Below are 17155 nucleotides of genomic sequence, written 5' to 3' on the forward strand. Positions count from 1 at the left end.
CAATTTCCTCACAATTGGCTCTATAACTTTTTGGGCACTGCATCATGTTGGAGTTTATCAGTGCTTGTCTTGGTCCATCTTTCCATAGCATTATAGGAATGGTTTTTTATTTTCCTCATTCTCCAAGGCACTTGTCTATCACAGGCTGCCTCTTCTGCATTTTTTTTGTTTGCGCACAAACCTGGGTGGAGAGAGATAACATAGTCAGTGGGGTCACAGAGCTTAAGATGATTTTGCTTAAGATCCTTATTATTTTTTTTTATCCAATGCTATAATTAGTTTATGGGGTCATAGAGCAGAAAGCTACAAGATTTTGTTTAGTCTGGGTGGAAAATTTAATTACATTAAATTTTATTTAATCCCCTCAGTGACTTTTTGGTATGAAGCCAATGTCATTTAATTTTCAGTTTGTGTGCAGGGGTGGTAATGGGGGAGGGGGGAGGGGGCAGAGAAGCAAGGTTTAGAAGTTACTGCTTTCTGAGTTCTTCTCTTCCAGTTTGCTCTGAAAACTCTGGCTTTAACCCTTTCAGTGCTAAATTTCTCCAAAAACAGGGGTTTTTTTTTACCGTTAAACTGAATTTTTGATGCTATGATCCTGAATTTCCCTTAACTTTGCTTAAAAAGCACTTTTCCATGATGCAGCAAGATTTTGACGAAGATTCCATGGAAAAATGTACAAAATTGTACTTTGGCGCATGTGCATTTTTTTTTTTTTTTTTTTTTTTTTTGCAAAATCGTTTCCATTTTTTTTTTTTCTTGCTCCTTTTCCTTTCGTTTTTCTCGGCTTTGTTATTTCCACTTCTTTCTACTGTATTCGTCCTTCCTTTAGACCAAAAAAGTTTTGATTAAAACACTGGTAAACCCTGAAAAGAGGACCTCGATCTTTTACAGGTGTTTTGGCCTGTTTAAGCACCGATTTTGCACCAAAAAGTGATTGACTTTTTCTCGATTAGCTCTGTCAGGATGAGACCGATACGCAAAATGAATAGTTCTTTGAAAAGGTCAAACCTAGCTCTATCAGATGCTTATCACCAAAATCTGCTGACTTTCAAATTGATGACGTCATAAGTGGTTCATTGACTGCTCCTCCAAATGTCGACAAAAGTCAACTTTAGCACTGAAAGAGTTATTTAAAATAATGAAATTAAGATTATTTAGTTATTTCATCAATGTAAATTTTGCAGTTTTCTTTCATTTCACCCCCTCCCACCTCCCATGGCCTTCTCATCCACTTTCCTTAAAAGTTCCACCCCACCCCCCACCCTCCCTTGCACAGAGTTGTCAATAGCACCTGTCACCAAGCTAGTCTGTCCTAGCCTAGTGGAAAAGCCATGGGTACTCTTGCAAGGGCTAGCAGGTCATGCAGTTTTATCCAATATAAAAAAAATGCCAAAGAAGATTTGTCACTGGTCGAACTTTAGCAAGATTGAAAGAAGTGAAATTTCAAATTTGGGCCAAATTTTGTAGATAACAGTATTAGCAAATGATAATCTATTCTTGTTATTAGAAAGTTAACGGCTCATAATTCGGCAGATACATGTTCTAAGGCAAGAGCTGCCAAAACCAGCACGACTTAGCTGCTTTAAAACAGTTAATCACATCAATAAATTCCTACCAGTTGGAAGCTATAGGTTCATCTGGATTAAATTAATTGGATTGATTAACCATGATGGACTATGGACTGAAATGCTCAGTTGTCCCTGAATAAAATCCTTTGCGAGCCATGGGTCCTATTTTATATGGGTTTTTTTTTTTTTTTTGGGGTATATCCTCCCACGCTGCGCATATTGTTCTTTTGGCTCATCACACAACCTTCAAGTGCTGAGGTAAAAGAACTTCTGTGTAGGAGCCAACAGGGCAACAGGCTATCATTTTGAATGTAAATTTGCTCTAGAATGGGGTGCTTCTTTCAAGACCTGGGCAGCACATACCCACCCAAAATATACCTGAGTACCCCCCCCCCAACCTGTGGAGGCATGGGTCCCAAAATAATGTTAGTGCACTGGACTCTAAATCAAATGGCAGAGATTCCAACCCATTTTGAAGGAAGATTATAGGGAGTATTTTTTAGCACCAAAGGCACAAGCCTTTAGGGGGTTCTGGGAGCATGCTCCCACAAACCTTTTTTTGCAAATTTAGGCTCTCTCAAGTGCCAAATCCTGCATTTTGACATCATTTCTGAGTTGCTAGAGCTATGAGACATATAATGCACATATCCATGTTAACCTGCTGGGAGGGGAGGCCGGGCATAGGGCGGGCATTTGAACTCAGCTGAGACTTTCTGATCAAATGCCCAACCCCAGGGCATTTGTGGATGTTTAAAAGAGTCACTAAACTTCAATAAAATGCGAAAGGAAGTCATAATTCAAAAGTCCCCACTACGGGCAAACAATTGCTGTCAAATCCCCTGCCTATGCCCCCCCCCCCCAGCAGCCTAACATTGATAGGTGCATAAATATGAGAAGAAAGTGTAATGTTTTACACTCGGATCTCAAAAAATTATTAAAGATTAGCAATTTTTTTCCTTGTTTTCAAAATTTCATAATAAATTGGGAAAATTTTTTAAAAAATCGGGAGAGTGGGAGGCAACACATCAAGGACAATTGGGAGACTCCTGTTCAAATCGGGACGGTTGGAATGTCTGAAGTGGTCCAGGTTGTCACCGTTTGAATAATGATCGGAGTCATTGCATTTTTCTTTTATGGCCAAAACACAGTGTCTCTCTTAACCGTCACAGTACACCCATTTACCAAGCATGATCAAGGGTTACCTGTGAACTGTTAGCTAGGTCAACCTGACAATATATTGGGGGGAGGGGTGGGTTAACCTGCAATGGACTAGCATCCCATCAAGAGAAGGGGGGGGGGTACAGTGTAGCTACAACACTATCTTTGTCACACTTTGGAAAGGGGGGGTAAAAAAAAAGGGTTTTTTTTTTTTTTTTGTTTTTTTTTTTTTTTTTAGGGGTAAAGGGGGGCCCCCCCCCCCCCCCCCCCTGAAATCAGGATAAGCTTGATAAACCAGTGACCAGGAATTTCTTTTTGCTTGTTTTTTGTTCACTTTTCAAGCTGTTGTAATTTGTTTTGTTTTGTTTTGTTTTTTATTCACTTTTCAAGCTGAACAGTATTTTTTTTTTTGGATTCACTTTTAAAGCTGTTGTAATTTGGGAACATTTTTAAAGGCTGCTACTTACAAAAAATTGGAGCGAGAGTTCATTGATATGACGAGATCGGCGAATCGACGGAATCTTCTATTATTAGCACAGATAAGAGAGAAACGCTTTAAGTGACCTTTTCCGCTACATGCAAACCAAAACGTGTCCTGATCGTGTCCGCCAACACTCGTGACCAACACGGATTCATCAGATTTTATAGTTAAATATTTCGTAACTGAAATATAAATTTCGCATTTTTTTAAAAAAAATAAACAATTTGGGCAAGTTGACAAGATTAAATATTTTTTTGGAAAAAAAGAAATTTAACTTTCTTTATCGTCTACTTCAAAGTGCGTATTGACGAATCAAAAAGCCGGGAGGCGAGCTACCAGCTGTGTTTTGTACGCCGTCTAAAAACACGAGTTACAACTTAACAGACAGTACTTTAAAATGCCGTCACACAAGGGCAGCTAAACTAAACATGGAAATTTATAATTAGTTATTGAACTTTGGGCGACTTTTCTGCGATGAACCTCGATGACTCCAAAATTGCGAATTCCGGGGGGCGTAACTAAACTGAAAGATTGCCACTCCTTCGGTTTTTGTGTTGATAAGTAAATATTTGCTGCATGCTATTTTTTACCTTTTCATCGGCGAGACTTTGACGGAAGTTCTTGTATTCAGCTTCAGTTCGCCTGTTTCTTTCCGTGTTGTAAAACCATGGTTAATTTTGGCGCGTCGCAGCGAAGCGGAGCTTGCATTGTAGTCTACTTGTTCTGTCGCGACACTTATAACATTGCGTGCTTTTGAAAATTTATGTTCTTGATTGACTACGGTCCATTGTCTTGCCGATTCCGACGGAAGCCCACATTAGTTTGTCTTTTGTTCCTTGGAGTCGGCATAAGCGTAGACAAACGTTCATCTATTAAAAAACGGACGAAATACTTGCAATTGTACAAATCAAAAAAGTGAAATCAGTTGGTTCGAAGACCTACCCCCGGTGAGGCCATCACGTGATTTTGGCGGAACCTTTCGGCCAATCAGGTGATGTTTCGGTCGAAAAATGCGGCATAATATTTCCTTTCGTCAGACGATAAACAAGCGCCATCTTGATTTTGTTCGTGAGAAGGGTCTCGGAATTGTCGTTTTATTTGGAAATGATTTTCCTTTTCAAGCCGTTCAAAGTCCGTTGAGGTCTTGGCAGTTTCTGGTTTAGGATCTTGGGCTGTTTTGTGGGCGAAATTACGGAGCTATGCCTCAACTAAAGCGTTTGGCGCAAAAACCGAGGTATGTTGCAGCGAAGTTTGTTTCGAGAGCTTACGGGTAAATATTAGATGCCATTCACTTCGGTAATGCGAGGGGACTGCATGTTTTGACAAAGCCTGCTTCCAAATGCGAAGCTTGCAAGTAAAAAGAAGCACTAATGTTGCTTTTTTCCGTTCATTTTCAGAACCAAAAGCACGGATAACACAAGGTAATCATTACATATAGATATGTTTGTCGTGAGTCTTTCCGTCTCGCTTTATTTGGCGGCGGCTCAGCCGATTCGCGTCGTCGTTTCAAGAAAACAAATCATGTATCAGGCTAGATCTTAGTATTGTCAGCTGGGTCGAAGCGATTTTCAGCGATAGGTGGAAAAAGAACGGCATTGACATCAAACGGAAATCGAGGCCGTGTGTTTGCAAGTGTGTGTTTTTAGACAGTCGAGGGCTCCCACACACTCGAACCACGATCGCTCTCCGTAGCTTAGTAGATCGTAGTAGTAAGACATTTTGAGTACAATTATGCGCAAATCGAGCACGTTTAAAGGTTGTAGAATTTGATTTTACTCTTGCATTCGTGTCGTCGGTTTTCCTAAGTAGTTTTGCCCGCAACCTTGTACAATTCACCAAAGTGGTGCCGTGAATAAATTACTCGTACATCAATATATTAATTGATACGCTTTTCGAAAAACGTTCCTTTCTTCTGTGTCACATTTCGCGATGTATAAGAACATAATTGTTCAAGGTTATGTTGTACATGACTCTAGCATTAATTGTAGGATTTGGGCGTTATATTTATTAAGGTACAGAATCGATTCGAGCGAACGAAGTTCGAACAATTGTTTTCCGATTCATAACAACTCGAAGGTTTATTCCATTCTTTGGAATCTTCCATCACGCAAACCTATACCGTCGCATGAAAATTAATATATTTGCCCTCACGACATAATTCTTGCCCCATTGGTATTTGTATTGGTGGTTTTGAAGTTTAAGATGAAATTTTAGAGTGTTCATGGCCTTGTTGTGGAGTTTTTGTTTACATTTAACGTTGTCGCTTTCTGCTCTATGTAAGTGTACCTCATTGCGTTCGAAATTGACAGCTGTTTTGCCTCAATTGTATTGTACTGCAAATTTTTGGCTCTCTTGTTTTAGCTTTCCTACTTCATTCCTGAATTATTGTCTACTTCTAGCGGATAGAAATCGCGGATGTATTTCAACAAAGTCAATAATGCCTTTTTAAAATCGAAGCGTTAAAAATCGAAATTACAGGAACCGAAGCTACAGGAATCGAAGCATTTCGTTCTTGCGTGTGTATTAGGGTAGAAAATTTTCGTGACGTGAGTGATTAATTATTGGGAGCTTTGAAGTTTAACGGTGCTTTTATTCGTTTAGTTTGCTCACTGTGAAACATGAATATTGCGTGTTTGTTCCTTGATAGACTGTTGTCGGCAATATTTTTGTCTGCCTTATAATTGAAACGAATACCGACAGCATAACTTTATTTGCTAAGTGGGTTTCTAACATCTAGCTTCAATTACCACGATTTTTTCTGCATTTGCCATAAATCCCAAACCCTTATTTTCATGATGTTGTTTTCGATTTCTTGTTATTGTGAAAGGTTCCTTCTCCTACGTAAATTGAAGCTGGGGTAATTGGTTGTTCTTTGTTCAGAGTCTATAAACATTGCACGTGCGAAGTTTTTAGAGTCTGCTAATTTGCTAATCAAACCAGATTTTGCTATGAAAAACAGGTTTGTTGCTTACTTGAAGACCAGTACCATGAACTTGGGATTTATGTTCTTCTAGAAACAAACAACACCATCATTGATAAGCAGGCTTCCTTTTAGACGTACGAAAGCTTAACTTTAATCTGGCAAATTACTAGAATTGCCGTGAAACATGGAGATCAGTGGGAGACCACATGGACTCTCCATCATTTCCATTTGTTATCGACACAATTTCATTACCGAGTGAACGCTAAAAGATTTCCTAATTGCCTTAACGGTGTTTTGCTTGCTGTGACCTAAAGTACTTTCACATAATTTCATTTTAATCAATTCTTTTCCACTGATAGAAAGCGAAACTCCTGTATTACATTTCGCTGTGGCCACGATCAAGACGTAACCTTAGTAGATCTTGTTAAGTTATACATGGATTATATCAATTCCACGTGGTTGACTCCCCTCACAAACATTCACAAATATAAATAAACAGCGATTCCTTGCTGTTTTAATGTGCCTTTTTGCTCTTTTCTGATCATTGTGAACATGAGTGGTACATGTTTGTGGGCAGTACTTTAATGTCAAGAAAATGTGTTTATACAAACTTGCATTGGGACCTGTTCTTTCCATGTGGAGCATGTAAATACAGATGTGAAAGGCTTCAAGCTTTAATATTCGTATTCAATTTGTTTATCACAAACTGTTTTGATTTGATACCAAAAGGCATACATTTTTTTTTTTTTGAGAAAAAAATAGATCACAGAGTATTTCTTTCTTCTGTTAAATCAAAGTTAAGGCAAGTTTAATTTCCTGAAGAAGTGTACAGTGTTGGTTCACAAATGATGTAGATCATGCAGAGCTCTTCCCTGATAGGATTGGTTTTGCAGGATTGCGATAAGATTTATGTGTACTGTTAAATCCTGATAAAATAAAGAACCAAGGGAGGGCTGGGAATGGTACTAAAACTGTGTTTAATTATAACAGGGTTAGTTACACCAGGATTTTTGTTCCACACACTTTAATACTGTTAGTAAAAGGTCTTTGGCCAGCTGAAGAATATCGAAATTTTGCTGGGAACTTTGGCATATGGGGGTTCCACTATACCATTATTATGTGAATAAAGTAATATTGTTGAGAGATTTAGCTAGCTGCAGACACTGTACACCTGTAGAACTTTGTTACTAAAACAAATTTTAGTCTTGACGTGATTCATTCTTTCTACGTTCTTTGTTGTTCACATTGAAATGCCCTTCTCTGTCAGCTGTTCTAAGATGTTTCAAATACTGGCGATATTAGTCTTTAGCATTGTTCTTGTTTCAGATGAAAATGGCTTGACGGAATCATGCTAGACAATTAGTAATTAGTAACATTTTGTTTAATGATTTTATGTGCCTTCGGGCGTGGGAAGATGACGACGAACAGTTTGTTTAAAAGTTCTTTCACCAAAAAGTAACAATAGTAACGTAATCTATTCTTTACAGAGTCAGTGTGTCCTTGGTACCTTTTCAGACGGTCAAATAATCTGCATATTTCCCAGACAAAGTAACTTTGCATTTAGTATCACCTTGTGAATGACCAGGAGATGATTGCATGTAGGTTTCTGATGCTCTTAATCATAACAGTGCATGCAAGATTGTGGATATGGTTAAAAAAATCTAATTAGTGTAACCTTTCTCTGGAGTAAGTAAAATTAAAAAAAAGAGAAAATTAATTTTCATTTTATAAAATTTTTATTGAAAAATTACACAGCCATACATGAAAGTAATGAGCTCTAAAGCTTTCATTTGAATGAACACACATGTGTTTCATAAGCAAACTTAAAAAGTTGGTTCTACCTTGTGCGGCATAATTAACAGTACCAAATGAAAGTACTGCTGGAAAGCTTTATTTTGAATGGTCACACACAGAAACCTTCACCTTACTAAGGACTACACCTACATGTACCTTGTAATTTTGTTATGGCATTGAGATTTGATTTGAAATAATTGTTAGAGCATCTGAGATCAGGGCTTCAATAAGATCCAGCCCTGCTGGGCTCTTGGGCGGGGGGGGGGGCATGTGCTGGAGCTCTAGCAGGTATTCCATCATAAATGGCCAGGTAAAATTCATCCTGTTCCTTATAAAGGGGAGATGTTTTCAGCTTTTTATAATGCTTTCTGATAAGCCCTATGCAAGGGCAGTCACATACTTCAAAACTTATCAAAAGCCCTGTCATCTGATAATGCAGGGTTAAACTATAATTTTTCTTTTGCTGGATAAAAACTGATAAGCTGTTAATGTGTCATATTATTCAATTTTAAAACTCTTGTTTTGTTCTAGCCCTGAATGAAGTGACTGAAAGGTACATGTAGTAAACAGTAGTTGTCTGAAGGTTTAATTTTTTTTCGGTTTTACAGTTGGGAAAGCCTCTAAGCTCATTAGGAAGGCCTAAAGGTAGTGAAATTAATCTCAAGTTTTCCTCAGTGAAATCTATCAAGTTTCCAGTAAATCTCTCTGTCAATTCTGCAAAAATTGATGTTGTTATGAATTTGTGCTAATTAATGCTAATTAAGGCACCAAATGTGATGGAAAAGACTACTTTTCCAAGTTCTTGTTAACTGGAAGGTTGTGACTAAACATGTTCAGAGCAAACAATCATAGTTTAGCTGCCAACTTGAAGAGGAAATGTCAGCTTGAAAGACTAAGTCCTACATTTGACATTAATGCTAAACAGTGCAATGTTTATTTCTTACAACACTGCTAAGTGTAGACAACAAATTCCTCGTTTAACATGTTGTTTGGCCAAGTTAAGCTGTTTTAGGAAGTACTTTACATGTATATTGTGACAGTTTTGTTGTTTGTATTGCCAGAAAGGTGAATGATTTATCCTGTTTTATAAAACCTCAGATGAAAGTTTCACTCTCTTTAGCAGAGTCTGTCATGTGTCACCAAAAATTGTTTGAGGTCATGTCATCTGTTATTAACTTTCAGTTCAAGATAATCTCAGTTTATTTTTGATTGGGTATGTCATGCTTGATTTTTTTTCATTCAGTTAAACTTGTCATGTCACATCAAATTTATTGTGCTCGTGAAAATGTATAATTTTTAGTAATGCAGTAAGACTACTACAGTTACTTTTCTTCAGTAATTGCAGTGTGGATTAGTGCGTTGATGTCATGTTCATACACATTTCTAAGTTAGTCTTACTAATATTTACCAAATTTGGTCGGAGAATGTGCAATGTGGTACTAGCAGTAGAATCCTGGTTTCTCAAAATTAATGTTCACTTTATTTCTCGAACCTCCCGATAACTTGAAGCATGAGTCATTTCCCTTCGATTTGATTTGCTCAGCTGTACACTGCAATTTTAAACCTGATTTCTCAAACTCCTGACTTCTCTAACCAATTTTTGTTTCCCTCAGAGGCTTGAGAAATAGTGATACCATTTTTTTTCTTCTTCTTTCCATCGTGGTTGCTGTTGTCTTGTGCTTAGGTGGATATTGAGAGGTGACAATTTCACAAATTAATACAATCAAATTTGTTTTTGAAAACCACAAGCTTTTAGAAGAAATGCATGTTGGATTAAAGCAAACAGGAAGACGCTGAGTACTTTTATAAAACATGTAAAAGACAGTGCTAAAAAAAGTTTTTCAGAATCTGTGAAATAACCAAGACGGTGAAAAAAACATGTGCTTAGGTGGTTATTGAGGTGACATTCACTAATACAATCAAATTTGTTTTTGAAAACCACAAACTTTAGAGGAAATGCGTGTTGGATTAAAGTGAACAGGAAACGCTGAGTGTTTTTTATAAACCAAGTAAAAGACTAAGTGCTAACAACATTTTTTAGAATGTGTAAAATAACCATGTGAAAATAAAAAACGTATTCATTTTATAAGTAAATTACCTTACTAGACAATTTTTTTGAGTGCTCTACATGTTAGTTAGGGCTGTTATAAGTGTGACTAAAATACTGTATGATTATGCAAATATTTTTTGTTGACATTAATTTACAACCTTTAACTGTGACTGTTAAATGGACACACAATATCTGTGCTGAAGAATTTTTGATATGTGTGCAATATACAGTGTGTGTTATAATTCAATGTTTTTGTTAACTTGCATTCTAAATAAAAGAAATTCTTTTATTGCAGGAAACCAGTATCTCTTATTTGCATTTGACACTGTTACTCAGATGTGTATTAGTACTTGTAGCTGTCAAGTTGATGTTTGTGGCAAAAATTTTTGCAATGCAATTATCAACTTATTCTCGACATCAAGCACTTTATGATTCCCATGTGTTTTTAAGAATGCTGTTTCAGATTATTTGACAGAAAGTCAGTGTCTTACAACTAAACTGTCAACAGTACATGTAGATTTTAGTGAAGTGTCAACTGTTGCCTTTTGTCAATAAAAGAATGGCTGTAAGTTATTCGCACTGACCTCAAGAGGTGCTACATACCACAAAGACCACAAACATTAAATATTCACACATTACCTAAAGCATGTGACTGTGTGAATATATATAGTTATTAAAACATTTTGGTGTGTTGTTTTACCCACAAAATTTCCATCTGTACTCTGATGATATTCCTAATTATAACCTTGTACAAGACTTTGTGCTGATCATGAAAATTCAAGGATCTTATATTTATTTATTGTTTCAAATAAGATATTTAGTAATCTTTGTTTTGAACGGATAGGATTCATCGTTGTTTAAAGCATGTACCACAATACTGAATTTAATCTCGAAAGGTTTAGGAATGTTCTACAGAACTTATGTCTGGTATCTGATATGATTCTAGGCTTTGTGGATCTATGTTACATGTGGACCCTAAACTGTATTTTTCCGCCATTAATACTGATCCGAGTAAGGGTGGACATTTCTTAGCCTGATTTAATTGCCACTGGGCAAGAAACTTTCGTAAAAAATAATAAATCCACACGTCACTGATATCTTTTAGTAGGAATCAGTAGACACAAGGCTAAGCCAGTTTGTAATCTACATTTATTACTAACACTGATGTGCTGATCAAATCAGGGATTTTTTTGGCCTGAATCAATAGCTTTTGGGTTACAACATGTAACTTACAAGTCCCTAAACCTGATCACACTGTACATAATGAGGGTTGTAGCTAGGGCCGGCTGCCGGCTTTTGGTGTAAGATTTCGTCTGTATTTTATGTAAAAAAGTTTTATTAGAGAAACGTGCGGTTTTTCCCCCATATTGTGATAATAATAGTTTTATCACTGATCGAAATGGAGATAGACGTCTCTAAGCCTACTGTACATGTAAATCAATATTCACCAAGCTGGAAACTTTGTAAATTCACAAGCAGTCATTGACTAGCCAGCTCTAGAGTGTAAATAATGCTAATGTTTGTACCAGGTGCAGAATGACCAAGCCTTAAAATTCACTGAACCAGTGTATATAATTACTATACATAGCCTGGGGCCATAAGCTGGGTTAGTTACGATGTCGTGGCACCTCGACTTCTAATACAGTATTTACTCAAGAATTTTCCGAGTCAGTGTGGCTTTTAAGCGACCGAAAACAATTATGTGATGGCATTCCAAATTTGTTATTACTATCCTATTTCTATCAGCAGGTGTGATTTGTCTCTTTGTGTTCACCGCTTTTGTTAAAGTTTCATTGTTGAGATTATTTTCAGCAGACCATGAAAATAGTAAAGCTATATTCAGAAGCATGGGATGAACTTAATCCGTTGGAATGTGTGCTTTGTTTGACCTTTGATTCTCATTGAAACTTTATGGTAATGCTTAGACAGAAATAATGCATTCCCACAGACTTCACAATGCAGTTGTTTGATACGGTAACTAGCGATCAATAACTAAAACAACATGTGCTACACTTTAATTATGCATGCCTTGTGGCAGGCAAAAGTCATGGTTTCTGATGTTAAAATTTACACTCAAAAACATGTTGGCTTTGTGGTATTTCTTGTGGCGGTCAGATAATGACAGTAATTCAAGTGTTTTGTTGCTTTAGATGTCATGTGAAAAATTATAACATGACCGCAATTTTTCAATTCAATTTGGAGTGCTTTTAAGCGCATCAAAGCTTGTTTACTGCTACCGCTTTCTGTTAATCGGTGAAGCCAGTGGAGTGTTTTTGGAAAAGAGAAATAAATGAATAATCTCAGGAAACCTTACTTGAGTCCAGAAGTACTTATTGCTTAATTTTATGTGTGTAAGTAATATTTATTGCGTTATGTGCCTTTCATTAAATTTTATACTGTCATGTGCTTCACTGAAAAAACAAATAACACAATCAAAACAGGCGGCAAAAATGACAAACAAACTAAATTTGATATTATGCAGTTTTTATCCGAGAGAACTATCCACCACTGACGACATTTTTGTCTGTCATTCACAATGAGGAAGTTGAAAAAGGATGCATCAACTTAACAAGTGTCCCTTTTCCCTTTCTGTTCATAATTTTTTGACAGTATGCCTAAGGCTTATCCTGTTTTATATTTTGTAGCTTGGTTTTCATGAAACGTGACCAAAATACTAATCAGTTTTGCGGGCATTATTTAAGTGTTTTATGTTGTGGTTTGACACAGATTTTGTTTAACCTTTGACAGATAACAGTGCTCATGCTCTTAAAAGTGTTTTTCCAATGAAAAAAAAATCATAATCACTTCATTTAAATTAGGAAACCTTGTTCTTACTTGATTTAAAAACCCTTCAATCTTTCCATTGTTAAGTTGAAATTTAGCTCTAGTTAGGTGAGGACAAACAATGATCTCTGAGAAAAATAACAAACAGTTATTCATCAAATTGCAGGTGAAATTAATTGCTGCACAAGCTGTCATTATAATGTTTTAAAACTCTATTTTCTCATAAAATTGAAGTGAAATTTTGTACAAAAGAAGTGCTGCTATTTTGTAACTAACTCTGCTTTATTCTGTTATAAAGCATTAATTTTTTTTACATTTAGGAATTGACAAAATGCTAATTAAAATGAGCTAATATCACTTGATTTTTTCTTGTTTTGCTTTCCACGCGTCATGCTTTTGTCATATCCTTCCTAATTACTTTATAACAGGAGAAAGCACAGTTACCTTATTGTTACTTATTTTCGCGGGAACTTAATTTCGCAAAAATGGAACATACATATTTCGCGAGACTTAAATTTCGCGATTTGGCCCAAAAAATACATTTAAAGGGAAAAAAATTCGCGAAATTGTCGAAATACTGGTCTGCATTAAAGAAGGGTATTAAAGTTCGCATCGTTATTTTCGCAAGAACCTTTTTCGCGAGTCTTTAAGTTCGTAATTTTTGAAAGACGGATCGCGAAAATTAAGTCCCGCGAAAATAAGTTACAGTAAGGTAGAGCTTTGATGCTTTGTTTAAAGGCACTAGGTCTCAGAATTTTTTGGAAAATCTGTTTATTTTCGCTACTTTGAGCACCTGCAATTATCACATGCCACATGCTTACGTCGTGACTACAGCACGAATTGGGTCATGTGAAACAATCTACCACTTCCTTACCATAGCGTGACGTACATGAGTGTAAATGGTCTTAAGACATGTTGTAGGCCTGTTGTAAGCTTGTCGCATGCAAGAAAGTCATGTGTAAATCGGCCCTTAACAAGATGGTCTTAAGGCTGGACTTCCTGAAAATATAATTAACAAAAAATATTTTTTATTACTTTGCTTCAGAGTTGTTGAACTTCGCAAGGAAAGATCTCGAGATGCAGCAAGGAGCAGACGCGGCAAGGAGAACGCTCAGTTTGATGAACTGGCCAAACTTCTGCCGTTACCAAGTGCCATTACGTCGCAGCTGGATAAGGCTTCCATTGTCCGGCTTACAATCAGTTACCTGAATATGAAACAGTTTGGTAGAAGAAGAGGTAAGAGTCATTCCTTCCTTTGTGGTAGCCCAAGTTCATGCTGACTCCATCCCGGCGTATCCAATCGAACGTTCGGTAATCGAAACCCAATCAAACACCAATCAATCGATTGGGTTCCGTAATCGAGAAATCACAATAAAACTTGGTCAATCAAGCAAAATTGAAGGTTCAATTACTGACCAGTCGACAATCAAACAAAATCGAACGTGTGATTACCGAACTGTGGACAATCATACTCAAGGGAACGTTCGATTACTGAACTCTTGTTTGTATATATTACGGACATTTTGTATGGCGCACTGCCCCCTTATAAGTCCTGCATGATTTACTTATCAAAAGACGGATTCCGGATTTAGTTTGATTGTGTTTAATTGGTTCAAACTCACAGCAAAATAGATGTTCGATTATCGAACGTAAACGAACGAAAGGTGTTTGATTGGGTTCGATTGATTTTTGGTTGGATTTTGTTCGATTGGATATACCGAACTCCATTCATTCCCCACCCAAGAGATGTCCGTGATTCAACCCAAAATTCTGTACTAAATGGCATAGCTGTACATAGATCTGTGTAGTGTCTTAGATTTTTTTTTTGGTCTCTGCTTAATGAAAAGAGCAAAATCCCCTCTTGAATAGTTCACTGTAACAGCCAAAATTCCGTCAACCTCGCTGACTATTTTTTCCAGTTTATCAAATATTCCGAATATTGATCCATCTCATTACTTTTTTGTGAATACCATAAGTGCAAACATGACAAAGGCTTTTACAAATTGTTTTTTGCCATTACAAGCAACACATGCTGATAACAAAAGCCATGTGACCCCACATGGTGGGAAAAGAAACACAGGGAGCCCAGCCAAAATTTGTGTGAAATTAGTGTGGGATTTGTCAGGCGGAGTCTCAGTATGGCTTGTTTTATACTGGAGACAAATTATCTGTCTGAAAGAAACTTGGGCAAACATTGTTAGTTTGTCTAATAATTTGTCTGTGTATAAATATGGGCATCAGACAGATCATCTGTCCAGACAAATCATCTGCTTTAAGTTCCTCTTGGTAGACAAACAGTGGGGATAATTCGTTTGGATAGATATTCCATCTCTGGCTGTAGTTATATGCAAACAAATTATTAGAAGTGCTAAGGTTGTTTTCCAAAGTTCATTCCAGACGGATGATTGGTCTCTAGCATAAATTTATTAAGCCAATGATTTCTTTCTTGCGAGGAAAATTGTGTGTCTGATAAGTGACATCTCATATTTAGACTCCTTTTGTGTTATAATCCAAATTATTTTTGAAAATTAATCAGTGGCATTAATTTCCTGCTCATATGGTTTTCACAGTTAAACGTTATCGTCAGGCATCAACCTGCTCGGTTCTGTCAGAGTCGTCAATGTCACCCCTGTCTGATGTTGATGTAGGTAAGTAAACAGGTTTCCTTCACCTCACGACTACCAAAGCTACAACATTGATGCTGTCATCAAGATGTTTTTAATGGTGCATTCAATGTCAGTGCTCTCCTGCTCAAGAGATTGCTCAGGTTTAACCAAAAAATACTGATGAAGAAACTTTTTTTGGGATCGGAGTAGTGGCCCTGGCAAGTCATTGCTTGATTCTTGGAGATCACTTGGCAGAATCTCCTGTCTGGAATAGGCATGTCCCCATAGAAAAATGTTTCAAATTTAAGCAACTCAAAGGTTCATTTGTCCTGGTTTTCTCCAAGAAGTCCTTGCCCTCCTAGCTAAATGCTTGCCAAAAGCTCACTGTCGATATCCATGACCGAGATAATATTTATTTGAAGCCACTAACAAAAAATTAAAAGAGCTGACCTTCTTTTTGTAGATGGAAGTCCAGCCAGTCCTTCTCCACCATCGTCCATTTCTTCGCCACCGCCTACTGCCAGTACATCAGCAGCTGGTAAGATTTAGCAGATAGAAAACATTTTTACCCCTTTAATAAAGTCTGTTAATGAAAACCTAGTGGAACTATTGAAATGAAAGCTGTCTAGTGCTCAGTACTTTTCCAAAGTACTGTTTATAATGCTGCACAAGGTGGTTCTAACTTTTAAGTCTGTGGATAAAACCCTGGTGTGTGAAGCTATTGAGTAGTACTTTCATGCAGTACTGTTTATTATGCTGTACAAGGTGGTTCTAACTTTTATGTCTGTGAAAGAAACCCTGTGTGTGACCATTCTAATGAAAACTACTGAGCAGTACTTTCATGTGGTACCGTTTATTATGTTGTACAATTAAAGTGGTTCTATCTTTTAGGTCTGTGGATGAAAGAAACCCTAGTGTGTGACTGTTTATTATGCTGTATAATGTGGTTCTTACTTTTAAGTCTTGATGAAACGTAGTGAAAACTTGAAATAAAACTAATTGTGGATTGTAACCCTTTCTAATAAGAAAGCAACAAAAAACACCATACACGAGGCTCTTTTAAGCATTATCAAACACTGCTATCCTTGTTGTTAACAACTAATAATATGATATGAATTTAATTGGTAGAAGTATTGATTTGTTCTGTTCTATTTTCAGCTGCCATTGTTCCATTCAATCAGGGTACTGCCAGTTATAGTGACCTTGCAGCTAACAGTGGTATATTTTTGCTACAGGTCAGTGCAGTGTTTTTTTATTTTATGAAATAAGACATTTTATACCGCCTGCAGAAAACATTAGCTGGAACAACATAGTGGTCTAGATGGTAATCACATAATTATCATAACAGTTGAGATTGTTCAAGGTTCACTGTATGATAAATACATTGTGCTAAACTAGATGAATTCTTGTCAAGAGAGATTTGTCTCAGGGGCAAATTAGAAGATGATTATGATTTTGCTTATGATAAGTCGCATGGGACTTGCTTACACTATGACTACAACACAAATCATGGGCTTGTCGCATGGAAGAAAGTCATACCTTTTGTGTACACAACTTAACTCGCAAATTATTGCACAATTCCCCATTCTTGATTGTGTGTTTTTAAACATGAAAAGAACTAATAAAAGCAAGAAATTTATAACTATAGCTATTGTTATGACAATAGCAAGGAAGGTTTTTTTGGCTTGAATCCTCCCACCCCTCCAGTCCCATGCTTTCCTGTTTTTGAGAACCCCACACCACCCCCACTTCAGAGTTTCAAATGACCTTCCATGAGGTGGGTATGGTTAC

At 36.9% G+C, this 17155-nt stretch overlaps 2 protein-coding genes across 2 annotated transcripts in view; one reads left to right on the forward strand and one right to left on the reverse strand.

The window, feature by feature from the left end:
• LOC144629934 (inhibitor of growth protein 1-like) overlaps positions 1 to 17155 on the reverse strand; it is a 212108-nt gene that overhangs the window by 15476 nt on the left and 179477 nt on the right. The gene's annotated exons all lie outside the window — the stretch shown is intronic.
• Positions 1 to 17155, forward strand: part of LOC144629937 (uncharacterized) — a gene marked incomplete at its 5' end in the record, with an annotated part of 30088 nt that overhangs the window by 2272 nt on the left and 10661 nt on the right. Inside the window, 5 exons of the mRNA XM_078488195.1 lie at positions 4605 to 4628; positions 13804 to 13994; positions 15329 to 15406; positions 15828 to 15902; positions 16523 to 16599. Of these exons, the coding sequence (XP_078344321.1) occupies positions 4605 to 4628; positions 13804 to 13994; positions 15329 to 15406; positions 15828 to 15902; positions 16523 to 16599 (445 nt within the window). The remainder of the gene's footprint in view (positions 1 to 4604; positions 4629 to 13803; positions 13995 to 15328; positions 15407 to 15827; positions 15903 to 16522; positions 16600 to 17155) is intronic.

Source organism: Oculina patagonica, chromosome 11 (assembly GCF_052425735.1).
Source record: "Oculina patagonica isolate OP01 chromosome 11, crgOcupat, whole genome shotgun sequence".
Taxonomy (NCBI): Eukaryota; Metazoa; Cnidaria; class Anthozoa; order Scleractinia; family Oculinidae; genus Oculina; species Oculina patagonica.